Source organism: Podarcis erhardii (assembly GCF_964252035.2).
Source record: "Podarcis erhardii genome assembly, chromosome: 7".
In the NCBI taxonomy this organism is placed as follows: domain Eukaryota; kingdom Metazoa; phylum Chordata; class Lepidosauria; order Squamata; family Lacertidae; genus Podarcis; species Podarcis erhardii.
Window position 1 is genome coordinate 93,215,128 of NC_138511.1, and position 15,150 is coordinate 93,230,277.

A 15,150-nucleotide genomic window follows, 5' to 3' on the forward strand; every position below is an offset into this window, starting at 1 on the left:
CCTGTGGGCACCCAAGGGTCCTCACAGCACGGGAAGCCACGCAGCGCAGGATCCGGCCTCGCACTCGCACCGGCTTCCCAGCTGGGCGTGTTCCCCCTCCCCAACACCCACACCATTTAACTCCGAGATTCCCAAAGGGGGTGGTGCAACCATGAAGGGATGCAGTGGCATAGCACGGTCAGGTGGTACCCGGTGCAGAAAACTTACTGTCACCACATTGAAATTATTAAAAGAAGGAAAAATAAGATACTTATGACCTGGGGGAGGGCGTCAAGAGGCAAGGGGACAGCGGTGGGGGGGGGGGTTCCTCTCAGAAAACTCCCTGCTTTTAATTAGATCTTGCCGAAACAGGCAACGAATTGTTACTGCTTAGGATTTCAGGGTGTTCTTTCCTCGACGAGTCGTGCAACGTGCTTTTCTGAATAACGGCTGGAGAAGCCCAGCCAGATTGGAGGGGGTAGAAATAATAAAAATTATTATTCATTCTTACTATATCGATGCTTTTTGGGGGGTGGGATTAAGAATCCGAGGTGGGCAGGGTGCCCAAAATGACTTAACTGCATTCTGGAACCTCCTGCCCCCTCGGCTCCATCCTGCCTCCCCCCTTCCCTTACTCCTCTTAGAATCCCAGGAGGGGAGAGCTGGAAGGGACCCCCCAAGGCCATCTAGCCCAACCCGCCGCCACGCCGCCCCTCTCCCGACCCCCGTCTTACCGTCACGCTCCTTGTGGTGGTTGGCGATGGGGAGGGTGTAGGTGGACTTGGCCATGGGCTGGGTCCCCCCCTCGGCCTGGGCGCTGGTCTCGCGGCGGGAGGGTGCCTGCTGTCCGTGGGGCCGAGGGTGGGCTGGGATGTGGCAGAACTTCCCCGTCCAGCTGGGGGGGCAGAGGCACTTGTCCTTCTTGAGGCAGACCCCCCCATTTTGGCAGATGAGGGGGCAGAGGACTGGGGGACAGAGAGAGAGAGAGAGAGAGAGATCAGGCCAGCAGCCACACCTGCAGACAGGAGTCAGAATCCAGTGGGGTGTTTTCCTTTTTCGCCTAGTTGGAAGAGAGTGTTGCCTAGTGGTTAGCGCAGGACCAGGACCTGGTTTGAAATTCTGCCCTCAGTCCTGGGGTGTCCTTGGGGGCCACCCGCTGCCTCCCAGCCTGGCCTCCCTCGCAGGGTTGTTGTGGGGGTCAAAGTAGAATGGGGAAAACAGGGCTATAAATGCAATAAAATAAATGCAGCAATAACATAAATCCCTCCACCTTCCCCATCTCTCTCATCCCTCCTCCTTGAGAGGTCCGGAGGTCGTCAACATGAGAACGGGGCCTTCTCTGCAGTGGCTCTCCGTCTGTGGAATGCTCCACCCAGGGAAGTTTGCCTGGCGCCTTCATTATGCACCTTTAGGCACCAGGCAAAAACATTCCTTTTAAGCAGGCCTTTGGCTGAATTTATTGACATCCAACACCCTTTTAGAAGGTGGTTCTTTTTTGGGGGGGTTATTGTTTGTGGTTTGATTTTATACATTGTGGTCTTGTTTGTGAGCTGCCCTGAGACCTCCGGGAATAGGGCAGTGTATAAGTTGAATTAATAAAATAATGATGATGATGATGATGATGATGATAATAATAATCCCGTCTCCCCTTTAGGTGCAGCTGCTTCCCAGGACAGAGGCCCCCCTGGCTCTTTGGACCCCCCCCCCCCCCGCGTGCACAAAGGCCGACTCTCCGTCCAGGGTGCAGACTCTCCCCTGGGGGAAGAAAAGCCTCTGGGGACACACGACTGTGGGGAGGGGGAAGGAGGAGAGAGCCCCGGGGTCCCAGCAGTAGGCACCTCAACATTGACCCCCCCCCAAATAAAAGTCTGTACGTGAGATGCCCCATATTGCAGAGACGTAGGAAAGGCAGGTGGTACCCGGTGCAGAAAATTTATTGCCACCCCCCATTGATTATTATTATTTTTTGGCCTGCAAAAGTGGTTTTATGTTATTTCATATTTTCTTACAAAGGAATAATAAACTTTTATCTATATCCAGCCCTCCCCGGACGAAGTCGGGCTCAGGATGGCTAACATCAGATACATAACCTTGATATAAAATCAAACAATAATTAAATCACCTCCTAAAAACATGTCAAAATCAAATCAAAGTCGAATTAGATGGCTTTCCGCAGGTTTAGGGTTGGGAACAGGAAGTGCTCCACTGAATTGAAATTTCAGCCTTCGCAACATAGGAAAACGGCCAAGTAAACAGCTATTTTCATGGAGGAGGGTCAAGATATTAACTGATATGCATGAAATTTCAGATATAGTTATATAATCCCTAGTGTAGTAAAATAAGACCTTTGGAGCAGGCCTTTTTTAAAAGATTTATGAACCACCCTAGTAGGACAGTAATTGTTCCTTGATAATTTGTCACCCCCCTCCATGATGGAACCTGGGGCGCCCCCCCTTCCTACACACCTGTTACCCTGAAAAATATTTCCAAAGAGCGCCTTTTAGGGAGGGTTGCAGGTCCATTCCGGAAGCCCCCTTTCCCTAAATTTATAGAATCACCTCTGGGTATTGTGCCTCACAAGGTACTGGGTGAGTTGCACACAATTCATAACTTATCATACCCCAAAAGCAGATCAGTAAATGCCGCATTTCTCAGAAGCAATGCTCAGTAAAATAGGCGTTGCTGGATTGTGCAATCAAGCTTCTTCAGGAAGGCGGCAGCCCTGGTGCTCTTAGGGCAAAGTGTGATGTTGAACTGGCCTTGTGCCCGCTTCCACTCCACCCGCATGACTTCGGGCTGCTAGGTTTCAAGTTTCAGGACCAATGATGCTTTTACCATGCTATGCCCATGGCTGTTCCATTGCATGCGCCCCTTTTCAGACTTTAAGCACATTTCTGGAGTGGGCCATGAAAATAAGGTCAGGATCCCATTACGTCATGCACTATTTGGATGATTATTTGATAGCCGGGCAGCAGGAGAACCTGGGTTTTTAACACTTCCCATCAGCGCCGCTGCCTCTGCCACCCGAAATCCCTTTTATTTATGGCGTGCTAATTTTATGGCCACCTTGCAGGAGGCCACAAATGCTTCCGAGTAGCAGCTGCTGCAAACTGCAGAGGGGAGAGGTTTTTTTTGCTCTCAGCTCCGGCTTGTGGACACCTGCTCGGGCACTGTGGGGACAGGCTGCCGGACTAGACAGGCCCCCGTTGGCCTCATCCAGCAGCCAGGCTCTTCTGATGGAACCTCCAGCTCCAGAGGAAGTCTATCTAGATTCCTTGGTTCTTAGGGAAATTTGGCCACTGGGAGACGAGGATGCTTGACTAGGTGGGCCATTGGCCTCATTCAGGACTCTTCTTAGGCTCTTAAAGTGGGATGTAATTAAAAATAAAATAAACAATGACTTTGATCCTAGACACATGCAACTGGGAAATGGCCCCAGCAGGATGAGATCTCCTTACCCAAAAGGCCCCCACCTGACTGCTTTGATTTGTGCTTTTAAGAACTCGGTCATTTAGTGGCAGCACCGAGCCTTTGGAACTCCCTGCCACTTGAGGACTGGACTCTTTTCGGCACCCTAACCCAGATGCTTAGAAAATTGAAGCAACTTTAATCGGCTTTTGTATTTTAAGTTTTGCACATTTTAAAGCAAACCACACTTGATTTTTCTCGTTTGATCTTCTTTCAAACTACTTTGAGGCTTTTAATGTTCTTGTCTTACAGTCAAATGGTGCATAAATTTTACGAAGTAAATAACAAGGACGTTCGTTATCCGCTGCAACGCAAGAGAGATTCCTGCATCTCCTTGGGGACCGAGATGCCCCTTTGCCCCCATTCTTGTGCGAGTCTCAGAGGGCAGACTCGCTACACGTGGTACCAGCATAGCGACTCCAGTGTCCCCATCTGGTTGCCAAAACTCAGCCTCATCCCGCAAGTCTTCTGCTCAGCTGCCTTTGGGGGTTTGGGAGCTGTGTGTTTGTGTTAGGAAAAGTCTCTGGCTCCCCCCCCCCCCCTTGGTGGGGTCTGGACTGCCAAGTCAGCAGGAAGTCTCTGCTCTCAGGACACCCCACCTTCCCCTGGAGGGACGGGGTAGGGGCCGCGTGGCCTCCGCCCAGAGCGTGCGGCTTGGCTCGCTTGCCAGAGTCATGGCGAGGTATGTGCTTTTCTAAACACTCGGGGGGGGGGGGACGCATCTGCACAGCAAGATCTGGGCTAATTTGGGGGGTGGAGAATATTCAGGAAAAGAAGGTTGTCCTTTAACACACAACGCTGCCTGGCACTGTGGGGTCCTGAGCCAGCTCCCTCCTGGGAGCAACAGGACCCCATGCCCACTCGGACTGCAACGCAGAGCCCCCCCCCCCGATCCCTGGGGCTGGGCGGGAGCCAGATCTCTTGGAGGGGGGCCCACTTGCCCCACATTCCCAGGCGCAATCGAGGCCGGCCAGACAGTCTCGGTTGTTCTTGGCTGCCTTGTGCCCGTCTGGGCGGTGCTGAGAAGGGACAGACCCTGCCAGGCCTTTGAGAGGGCAGGTCTGCAGGCCGGCCAGCTGGGCCGCGCTCAGAGGGAGGCCAGATTAGGCAGAGGGTGAAGCTGGTGTGGGGAGAGGGCCAGGCGGGCACCAGCGATGGAGCAGACTGAGAAAGCAGTGTGGGGGCTTCTCTTGCCAACCGATCCAAAGCAGGCACAGCACAGTCCAGCCCCAAGCTCTCCCTCTTTTTAAAGTCAGAAATGTGCAAGCTTCTGAGCCCCACAGAGTCCTTCAGCGGCAGAACGCCATCCTGAACTCCTTGTCCTCTCTGTAAAAGCTGTCATGGCAGGAAGCAGCCTGCAGGAGGGATCTTTGGAGAGGGCCACACGGACACCTTGTCCGACCCCCTCTTGCAAGGCAGGACACTCATCCCCCCCCCACCGCCAGGGTCAACCTGAGCTGAGGGTAAAGAAAGGGACAGGTGTGGTCCCCTCCCCATCCGGCCCCAACCACCTGCTGTCCCTGTGACCAAAAAGGCTCCCGCAAGGACCGGGGCTGCTGGGGTTGCCTCCTGTCCAAAGCTCTCTGGAACCCAAACAATCCAAGTCAGCTGGTTCAGCAAACTGGTTCAAGAGGCAGGATCCGAATCGATGGATTCGAACAGCAAGAAAGGAGATTTTAACTAAGCAATAGGAAGAGATTTCTGACAGCAAGAGCCACCAGATGGAGGAATGGGCTCCCTCGGGAGGGATTCTCTTTCATCGGACGCTTTTAAGCAGAGGCTGCGTGGCCCTTGGTCAGGAATCTTCTTCTCTGGCGTCCCTCGCAGCCAAGTAAGATGGTCTTCCACAAACAGGGTCTTAACAGTGAGTCCGTAAGTGACTGCGGAGGCCAATTCTGGATCCACGCATCCTTCCACAGTGGGGTTTCCATGCAGGAGGTGATCCTGGTGTGGATTCACCAAGCGTGCCTTCCTCTTGGCATGTTTCTCCCTTGCGTCCTGAGTTCGAGTGTCTTCAAAGCCCAGGACACCTTTGGTCAAGGCTGTTCTCCAACTGGAGCGCTCGCAGGCCAGTGTTTCCTAGTTGTTGGTGTTTATACTACATTTTTAAAGATTTGCCTTGAGACAGTCTTTAAACCTCTTTCCTTGATCACCGGCATTACGCTTTCCATTCTTAAGTTTGGATGCCAGGGATTCTTCAGCTGCGATTCCTGCATTGCAGGGGGTTGGACCAGATGATCTCTGGGGGGTCCCCTTCCAACTCTACAATTCTAAGATCCTGTGATTCTATGAAAACTTCCCCTCCTGCTCCACCAGAGGGGGGGTGCACTTGGACTCTACACAGCCTCATCCCCCGCAACGCAGGAGCCACTGATGGACCCCTGTGGCAGACGCCCCCCCCCAACTTCTGCTTAGCAACCTTCCCAGGGGGTCCGTCCCCCCGTCCAACGGCTCTTGATCTGCCTCTCTCCCTCTTTCTCCAGCCTGGCTGGACATATGGAAGCTGTAATTGCACCCTCCAGCCCAGTTTATATTATCTCCGTGTTTATTTCTCCTTACGTAAAGAAGAAACTGTGTCTATTTATGCTACGTTCTGCAAGACTATTTTGGCATATTTTCCTCGTCATTTTCGTTTTGACCTCCGCCCAGGTCCTGCCTCCGTTATCGGCTTGTCGGTTTTCTCGCTCTCGGTTTGTTTCGTTAGCTGCTCCAGCTTTGCACCGGGACACTCGAAACCTTAATCAATGCTATCTTGGGGGGGGGGGGGCAGGCAGCCTTGACAAAACAGGGGCCTTGTGGATAGAGGCTCCCACCAGCACAGCTCTAAGTTGCAAGGGCTGGTGGGAATTGTAGTTCAAAACATTGGGGGAGGGGTTTCCAGGTTGGTGGGGGCACACTTTGGGGCGGGGGCAGAGCACAAGGTCAGAGGAGCCTCCTGGAATCGGGCCCCAAGGGGACCCATCTGGTCCTGTTCTCACAGTGGCCAAATACCCCTAAGAAGACAAGAATCCAGGTAGACTGCTTCTGGAGCTGGAGGTTCCATAAGAAGAGCCAGAGTGCTGGATCAGCCCAAGGGGGGGGGGCGCTTCCCACAGTGGCCAACCAGATTCCAGTGTGGGAAAGTCGCAAGCAGGATTTGAACCCAAGACCGCTCTCTTCTGTGGTTTCCAGCAACTGGCATTCGGAAGCACTGTTTCCTCCAACCATGGAGGGCAGAGCAGAGCCATTGTGGGCATCAATAGCCTGGTTGGTGGCCACCTCTGTGGCAGGGAGTTCCGTAAGTTAACTGTGCCCTGAGTGAAGAAGGATTCCTGCCCCAGACGCGACTCCCGGCTGCCAAAGCAGGCTGTCCTCTGTCTACTTCTCACAGTCAAAATTTAGACCTGGAGTGACATAAAACTCCCAGGACGCCCACGACTTACTCCTTCTCAGGCCTGACCCCATGGAGACGCGAGGAAGGGGAGAGGCAGGGGGCAGCTGGCTCAGTCCCTGAGACCCCCAGAAAGCAGCACAGAGGCTTTGCTGCCAGCCCCTCCCCACTCCTTTGGGAAACTCAGGGCCACAGGAAGAGGAGGATCGGGGCCAGGACTTGGCCTTCTTGCTCACCAGGAAAGGGCCAAGAAAGGGTGTGGTTTGGGGGAGTGAGGAGGAGGAGAAGACAACCTGGGGCAGGCATCATTCAGGGATTCTTCAGCTGTGATTCCGGCAGTGCGGGGGTCAGACTAGAGGACCCTTGGCTTCCCCCACAACCCTGCAATTCCATGATGCCATAAGGGGGTTCTGTGCAGGGACCCCTCAGTCTCTCTGCTGGGCTCTGGCAGAATGGCAGCCCCCACGTGTCGTGCACCTGGGATCAGCACTGCAATTGGCGCCCGGGGGTCAGTGATCCGACCAGGGGGGATTTTGTCACCCCTCTCAGGGATGACACCCGGGGCAATCCGCCCCCACCGCCCCCCTTCCTATGCCCCTGGCTGGGGCTGCAGAGAAAGGCTGGCATACTTGCCCTGCGTACCTGAGGGAGCGTCTCCACCCCCATCGTTCTGCCCAGACACAGAGGTCCCCCTCCGAGGGTCTTCTGCTGGTTCCCTCCCTGTGAGAAGCAAAGTTACAGGGACCCGGGCAGAGGGCCTTCTTGGTAGTGGCACCCTCCCTTCAGATGCCAAGGAGATAAATTACTCTCCGACTTTTAGAAGACATCTGAAGGCAGCCCTGTATTGGGAATTTTTTTAATCTTTGATGCTTTATTATGCTTTGATATTCATTGGAAGCCATCCAGAGTGGCAAAGGCAACCCAGTCAAATGGGTGGGGGATTATTATTATTACTATTATTATTATTAATATCAGCATCATCATTTGGAGCCCCCACTGTAGAAACAACATGGAGGCAGCAAAACTGCTGCAGGTCTGTGAAGTGCAAGTGCCTTCAGTAGCAGGAGAAATTTGGAGGTGGGGTGGGCAGGCAGGTCAGGCCTGACCCTCCACAGGCCATAGGGAGGAGCCATAGCTGCTATGGGGCAGAAGGTCCTGGGTCCCATCTCTGGGGCGGGGGGGGGGGGTGCTGAGAGAAACTCCTCTGGCTGCAACCCTGGAGAGCCCTTTCTGCCAGCCAGTGTCTTTGGAGCTAATGGACGCGCTGGCCGGATTCCTATGTTCCTGGGAGTGGCGGGGGCAGGAGCGCAAGAGCCCCCCCCGTGGGCTGTGGACTACGTCAATGAGCATGTGGTGCTGCGTCCCATCCTGGGGGGCCGCTGCCTCCCCCTGCGCAAGGACCAGGCGCTGCTCCGAGGCACGACACGCGGGGAAAGGCCCGCCAGGACACGCCTCGCTTTGCACCCCCACCCACGCGCAGCCTGGGGAGCATCACCAAGCACAACAGGGAGGGGGGACGGGGAGATGCCCCCCAACAGCCCCCCCTCTCCAAGCCCTCAGCGTGCAGGACGCCCCTCTCCAAGCCTGCCCAGGGAAACTGAGGCACAGGGTGGCCCTGAGGACACCAAGACCCCCTGCCTGTCTGCCTGCCTCCTCTGGGGCTGGAGCTCAGCCCCCCTGGCCCCCCGCCAGAGGCAGCTGGGCCCATCTGGCGGAGGGAGGGCTCTGCGCCAGCTGGCCGCCTGCTCACCCTCCAGCCCCTGAAGGAGCCTCTGCCGGCATCCGGGGGCCGAGAGAAGACCCTCGTGGGGCGCCAGGAAGAGACGGCGCTTGCAGGGTTAACGTGGGTGGGGAAGCAGGCAGGCCCCCCACCAACCCTCAGCGTCTTCTGGGAGGTGTGGGGGGACACACAACAATGAACCCCTGGCCCCCAAGTCCCTGCCCCCCGTCCTGCAAGGTGTCACTCAGCAATCACTCATATAACTCCCAGAAACACCATGTTTTCTGGGAGGTGGGATCTGCACCCCCAGGCCCCCTCCGACATGCAGACCCCCCTGCAAAGTTTGACCGCAGGAGTGGCAGCTGGAGAATCCCATCTGCCCGCCTGACCGCAGAGGCCATGACCCCCAGACCCATTTGCTGCCTTCCACACTCCAACACCCAGCAGCAGGCAGGGGAGGGGGAGAGGGCAGCAGCTGGCAGGTGGGCGGGTGGGAGAGGATCCATGCACTGGGGGGGGGGAACCAGCTAGGGGGGACATCCGGTCAAGTGGCAGGAGGGGGGAGAAGTGCTGCCCGCCTCTCTTCTTGGGAAACAGAAACCACATTCCTGCAAGGGGAGGAAAACATTGCCCGTCGAAAGGACCAGATGATGTGAGGGCACCAGGAAGCCCCCCCCCCATTTCTCCTAGCCCAAATGGGGGGTGGGGTAGCCACAAACCTCAGCAACCAGACACAGAACCAGGCGAGGGGCAAAGGTGTGCCTGGCACAGCGGAGAGAACCATGCAGGATGCTGTGACCTGGGCAGAAGCAGGCGCCAAGCACCCAGGGTGGCACACGGGATCCAGGAAGGGCCCTTGAGGCAAGAGGCTGCCCACTTTTCCATGCTGCCAGCTGCCCAGGGCAGAGTGCTGCCACCCCTGCTCTGTGCCAGCCCCCCACCAAGCCCCCCTGCTGCCATACTCACAGACACGGAAGCCGGGTCCCCCTTCGGCTGGGCTGGCGTCCGCCCCGCTGTACAGGGTGGTGGCATTGCCCCTCTCGCAGTGGTTGGTGCAGCGGCCCTCGCTGCTGCAGTGCACCCGGCAGATCATGGGGGTGAAGAGGACCTTGACCCTCTGGGCACCGGCGGGCAGGTGGTCCCGGCAGAGCAGGAGCAGGAGCAGCAGCAGCAGCGGGGAGACGGCCGGGGGGAAGGAGTGGCGGCCGTGGATCATGGCCCCGCGCGGAAGAGGGCGCCACGGGCGGAGGAGCAGGCAGGGGAGCCGGCGACCCACCGCAGAAGCTGACGGACCCACCAGCTAATTGGAAGCAGTCGGGTGGGCGGTGGGTAGGGGGGTCTCGGGCGCCGGGCCAAGCACAATGTTTACGAGGGGCGGCTGGGAGCGTTAACTCTTCGCCTGCTCTGCGCAGCCCAGATGGAGCGGCGCTGCCTGGGCTTGGCACCCACTCGGGGGCCGCCCTCCTTGCCTCCGCCCCCCCAAGCCGGGTGCCAGCAGGAAAGCAGCCTCCGCCGAAGTTCCCAGAGCAGCCACATCCCAGCCCCCCCCCGCAAAAAGGCGTCCAGCAGCCCTGTCCCTTTCGCAACCCGAACAGCAGCGCCCCCCCCCCCCCCGCGAGGGAGAACAGGCCAGCTCTTGCTCAGCGCTGCACTTGTCAGTTCAGAAGAAGCCCCCCCCAAAGAGTCCTGCTCCAACCCACCTCCTGGGGTGAGAGACCTCTTCCCCCTCCCCTCTCCGCTCCCCCCCTTGCCAAGGATATGAAAGCAGCCCCCCCTGACTTCAAATGCACCAAGAGGGACCCATGCAGCAGTGCCCCCCCTCATCTTCCTCCAGCTGCTAAATCTACTCAAGCTTTGCCTTGGAGTCTCTCCCCCCCCCCCGCTGGCTCCAGCTGTTCAACACCCCCCCATAAAAAGACTCCCGGCAAACGCAGGTGGGTGGGGGCGAAGGAGGCAAACATCTGTGCCAAAGGAGCCACGGTGCCCCTAGCTCCCCCCCCCCACCCCAAATTCTCTAGCTTCCCAAGTCTTGAGTTGTTGTTGTCCCCCCCCCCAATGAAGGGGCTGCTTGCTTCACAGTTGAAGGAAAAGGAGCTCATCTCCCCCTCCAGGAAGAAAAAAAGAGGTTGTCCAGAGGGTGACAAGGTGGGTGTTCTCCTTCTGGAGGGAGGGGGGGCGTAAAAGGCCTTGAAACCTGCCCCCCCCCCCTCCTGGAGTGGCTGAGCAGAGCACTCCTAGGCAGCAACAGGGGGTGGGGCTTCCGAACAGGCTCCCCAGGGAGGAAGCTGGCGGGGGGGGGGGGGAGAGAAGAAAGCAGAGCTGTCCCGCTCCCCCCCCCCCCAGCCAGCCGGGCCTCACCCTCCCATCGCAGGCAAGGCTGACGTCATCTGGAAAAACTCAGGCAGAAGGGGGGGCAGAACAATTGCCGGATCCGGAGGGGTGGGGACTGCGCTGCACATGGGAACCCGTCTGAAGCGGCCTGGGGCAAGGGGGGGGGGAGGTACCCAGAATAACGTCAGGGCTCCGGCCCTCCCCCTCCGCAATTGCAAGAGGCTCGTTGAGGAAGCGAAGGGGAGTCTCTGGGTCAGGCAAAGGGAATCCTGAAGTCAGGATTCGAACGCAAGAGCAACGCTTCCGGAAAGCGGGATTCAGAAGCCTTGCTGCTCCCTAGTGGGGGGGGGGAGGAGAGCCGTCCTGACTAGGAGCCCCCAAAAGCCCTCTCTTCCTCCTCCTTCTCGCTCTTTCAAAGCCATCCAAGCAGCTCCCTGTGGCAGGGAGTTCCACAGATTAACTTGGCACAGCGCTGAGGATTTCGCACCCTGAGCTACAGGCGAAAGCAGCTCTCTCCTGGCCATGGAAACGGCAGGGAGAGCCCACCAGCCTCCACACTCCCCTCTTCCCCAGCAGAGGAGGCCCCATGCTCTTCCAGGCCCCGATCCTTGCACAGAACAGATTGCCTCCCCCCCCCCGTGCCCAGTACCTGGGGGCCTTGGTGTTGCTGGGGGGCCGTGTCCAGGAGCGCCATTGTTGTCCCCGCTCGGCCGGGAGGCCAGATGCTGTGCCAGGATCGTGGCCATCTTCTCAGAGGGGTCCAATGTCTTCCGGCGCCGGAGAACCACCTGGAGCTCGGCCAGCCTGAGGGGAACGATCCTGGGGTCAGGGACACAGCAGCAAATCCCCACAGAAGTCAGGACCGCCCCAACCTCTCTCTGGCGGCATGACCCCTCCCTCCAAGCCCAGCCCCACAGAAGAAGCAGCCGCTGGATCAGGCCGGAGGCCCGTCAGGTCCGGCCTCCCGTTCTCACTGGGGCTGAACGGATGCCCCAAAGGGAAAGCAGAAATCAGGATTCGAACACAAAGCCTGCGGTCGCTGCCTCTGACTGGGGAGGGCAGAGCAGAGTCCTTGTGGGCAGGAAACCTTACAGAAGTTTGCAAAAAGATGCCTTGCATGGGAAAAAATAATGGCGAGAGTAGACATTTCCTCCCTCTCTCATAAAGCCAGAACCTGGGGAAGCTGAGATTCAGGGAGACAGAACAAAGTTAAACTGTGGAACTCCCTGCCACAGCGACGGCCACACTCCTCAAGGGCTTCCAAAGAGGCTTTGACAAATCCATGGCTGCTGGAAAAATGGCTCTGCCCTGCCTCAACCATCAGAAGCGATGGAGGAGAGAGTGCTCCTGTGTTCGAATCCTGCCTCCAAGTTTCCCACAAGTGGCCTCTGGCTGACCAGGGTGAGACGAGGAGTCCGGACTAGACTCTATCTCTCTTTTATGTTAAATAATTTTTATTAGTTTTCAATTATTAAAAATCCAATATATGCCACATTGTATCAGTACCATATTATGCCGCACATTTCTCATGAACATTAAAAAATAACCAAAAAGAAAACATATTTTCCCACCCGCAAATCCCCGGACTCCCCTCCACTCCTTCTTTTGGTTCTTTAAATACACCAAATCATCTTATATTCCAGATCCCTTTACCCAATTTCCCAACTGCTAAACAATTAAATTTGTGATATACTGCACAGATATTTTAAACATTCAAACCACTTTATACATTGCACATCTCTGCTTACAGACTATTTCCCCTTTCAAAATGATCCTTATTGTTGCTTTTGGCAAGCGTTTAATCCATGTCTGCCGACGTCCCAATTTATTTACAACCGCTGCCCCTTAGACTAGACTCTCTTGACCTTTGCAGCTCTTGCTCCCCACTTCCGTAAAGAGCCCCCAATCTCCCTTCCCGGCCCTTTTCCGACTCTGCAATATCCCTTTTGAGACGAGGCAACCAGAACCGTGCACAGGATTCGACTGTGCGATGGGAGGGGGCAGAAAGGGAAGCCCCCCTGCCCGCTCCAACTCACGTCAGAGGCTGCCAGCGGATGGCCATGGAGCGCAGGGGCGCCCGGGGGGGCTGCGGTGTCATCGTGGGGCCGGGGGGCGCGGCGTGCTCACAGCGGGGGCCAGAGAAGCCTGAGCGGCAGGCACAGCGCTGGGGGGCCCTGCACTGGCCCCCGTTCCGACATCGAGGAAGGCAGACAGCTGGGGAAGACGAGAGAGAGGTCAGAGCAGGTCCATCAGGAGCCCCCTTCTGCCCCCCATAGCCACCCTATGGCTCCCCACAGTTCCCGGGGGAAGGGGGCTGCTGGGCATGCAGAGCGCCCCACTTTCCACCCCCCCAAGTCTCTCCTGGAGAAGCCAACATGGGGATGTCTAGATGTTTCTTGTGAAAGCCAAAACCTTCAGGGACGGTGGGAGTTGTAGTCCAACAAGAGGAGTGGTGGAGTGGTCAGGGTCAGACCAGGACCTGGGAGCCCAGAGTTCGAATCCCCACTCACTGGGTGGCTTTGGGCTTGCCTGTCTCAACCTAACCTGGGTGGGTGGGTGTTATTGCATTGTTTTTATTCTGATTACTGAATTTTTCCGTGTATAAGACAATGCTTTTGGCCAAAGAACATTAGGCAGAAATTGGGTGTTGTCTATACACGGATAGTGAATGCAGAAGTGGGGCATGCGATGAATGGCAGCAGTGACCAGGAGATTGGCAGCGGCAATTGGGCGGGTGATTGGTGGCTGCGTCAAGTGGGTGGGCGGGCTGTTGGTGGGGGTGAGCGGGCAGACAATTGGTGGCTGTGGCAAGGTGTGCGATCAGCAGTGGCTGTGGCAAGCGATTGGCAGTGGCGGGCAGGCGGGTGAGCGATTGGCAGAAGTCACAATCCCCCCCACCAAAAAAAGCTAAACAGCTTAATTTCCTAATTTCGGGTTTTTTTTAAAAAAATAGGGGTCGTCTTATACACGGGGGCATCTTATACATGGAAAAATACAGTATATGTGTTGTGATCTTTTCTGTGAACCACCCTGGGACCTCCGGGCAGTATATAAACTCAATCAATCAATCAAACCTCATAGGGTTATTGTGGGGTTTAAATGAGGAGGGAGGGAACCTTGCACGCTCATTTGAGCTTTTGTGGGGGGGGGAGTGGGCCAGAAATGCAATGCAATAAAATAAAACTAAATAATCGGGAGGGCATCCTTGGGGTAGACAGCACTGTATGGCATTGTAGGGGGTTGGATGAGCCTCAGTTGTCCCCCCCCCCCGTCTACAATTCTATGATTCCACGATCTGGATGGACCCTCAGGGCCTGACTCAGATTCCTGCAAAGTGGGGAGGAGAACCCCCACTGGGAGGGCAGCTCCACACCCCTCTCTTGCCCCACAGGGAGGCAGCCCAGAAGGCAAGGCAGGTGCTGAGAGCTCCCCCCCCCAAACTTGGAGCCATTTCCGGCGGGCTGCTCTGTGTGCGAATCCCTGCGGCTCCGAGACAAGGGGGCTCCCCCAGGGGAATCGGGTGCTGCAGCAGAACCCCCTGGACCCGTCCCCCAGGGATCAAAGCCTCGCCTGGCGAAGGGCCATTGCAACTGGCAGAGCAGCTGTCCTGCATGCAGAAGGGCCCCACTTCAATGCATGACAGCGTCTCCTGGGAAAAGCCTGAAGGCCCATTGCTGCCAGCCAGTGTTGGAGATTACAGTGGTACCTTGGTTCCCAAACCCCCAAAACCCCAAAGTGAGTGTTCCAGTTTTTGAACGTTTCGGAAGCCGAACGTCCGATGTGGCTGCTGGCTATTGTTTCTGGAGCACCTGGACCAATCAGTTTTCGAACATTTTGGAAGTCAAATGGACTTCAGGAATGGATTAAGTTTGGCACTTTTGTTTTTGCTATTTATTTTGCATTTTTGTTTTTGAGGCTTTTTCGGTTCATTTGATTTTATAACTGTGTGGAACCCAGTTCAGCTACTGATTGATGGATTGTGTGCCTGTGGGAATGGATAAAAGCCCCCCATCCAAACAAAGACTATCATTACCGCAGGTAAGGAAAAAAAATAATTTATATGTTTATAATCTACAGTACTGTCTTATTAATTTTATAGTACAGTACATGGATAATGACTTTCATTTTATGGATCAGTGGTCTCGTTAGATGGTAAAATGCATGTTAAATTGCTGTTCAAGGGGTTGTTTTTGAAACTCTGGAACGGATTAATCTGTTTTGCATGACTTTCTGTGGGAAAGCGCTCCTTGGTTTTGGAACGGGTGAAGTTTGAGAACTAAGG

The 15,150-nt window shown here is 56.0% G+C and overlaps 1 protein-coding gene across 3 annotated transcripts in view; it reads right to left on the reverse strand.

The window, feature by feature from the left end:
- LTBP4 (latent transforming growth factor beta binding protein 4) overlaps window positions 1-15,150 on the reverse strand; it is a gene marked incomplete at its 5' end in the record, with an annotated part of 63,502 nt that overhangs the window by 35,328 nt on the left and 13,024 nt on the right. For 2 of the 3 annotated variants that reach the window (XM_081868646.1, XM_081868645.1), the window contains 2 exons: window positions 714-944; window positions 9,504-10,023. In XM_081868646.1, the coding sequence (XP_081724772.1) occupies window positions 714-944; window positions 9,504-9,753 (481 nt within the window). Of the gene's footprint in view, window positions 1-713; window positions 945-9,503; window positions 10,024-11,517; window positions 11,673-12,904; window positions 13,083-15,150 lie in introns of those variants that run through there. The other variant, XM_081868644.1, reaches the window with a different exon arrangement.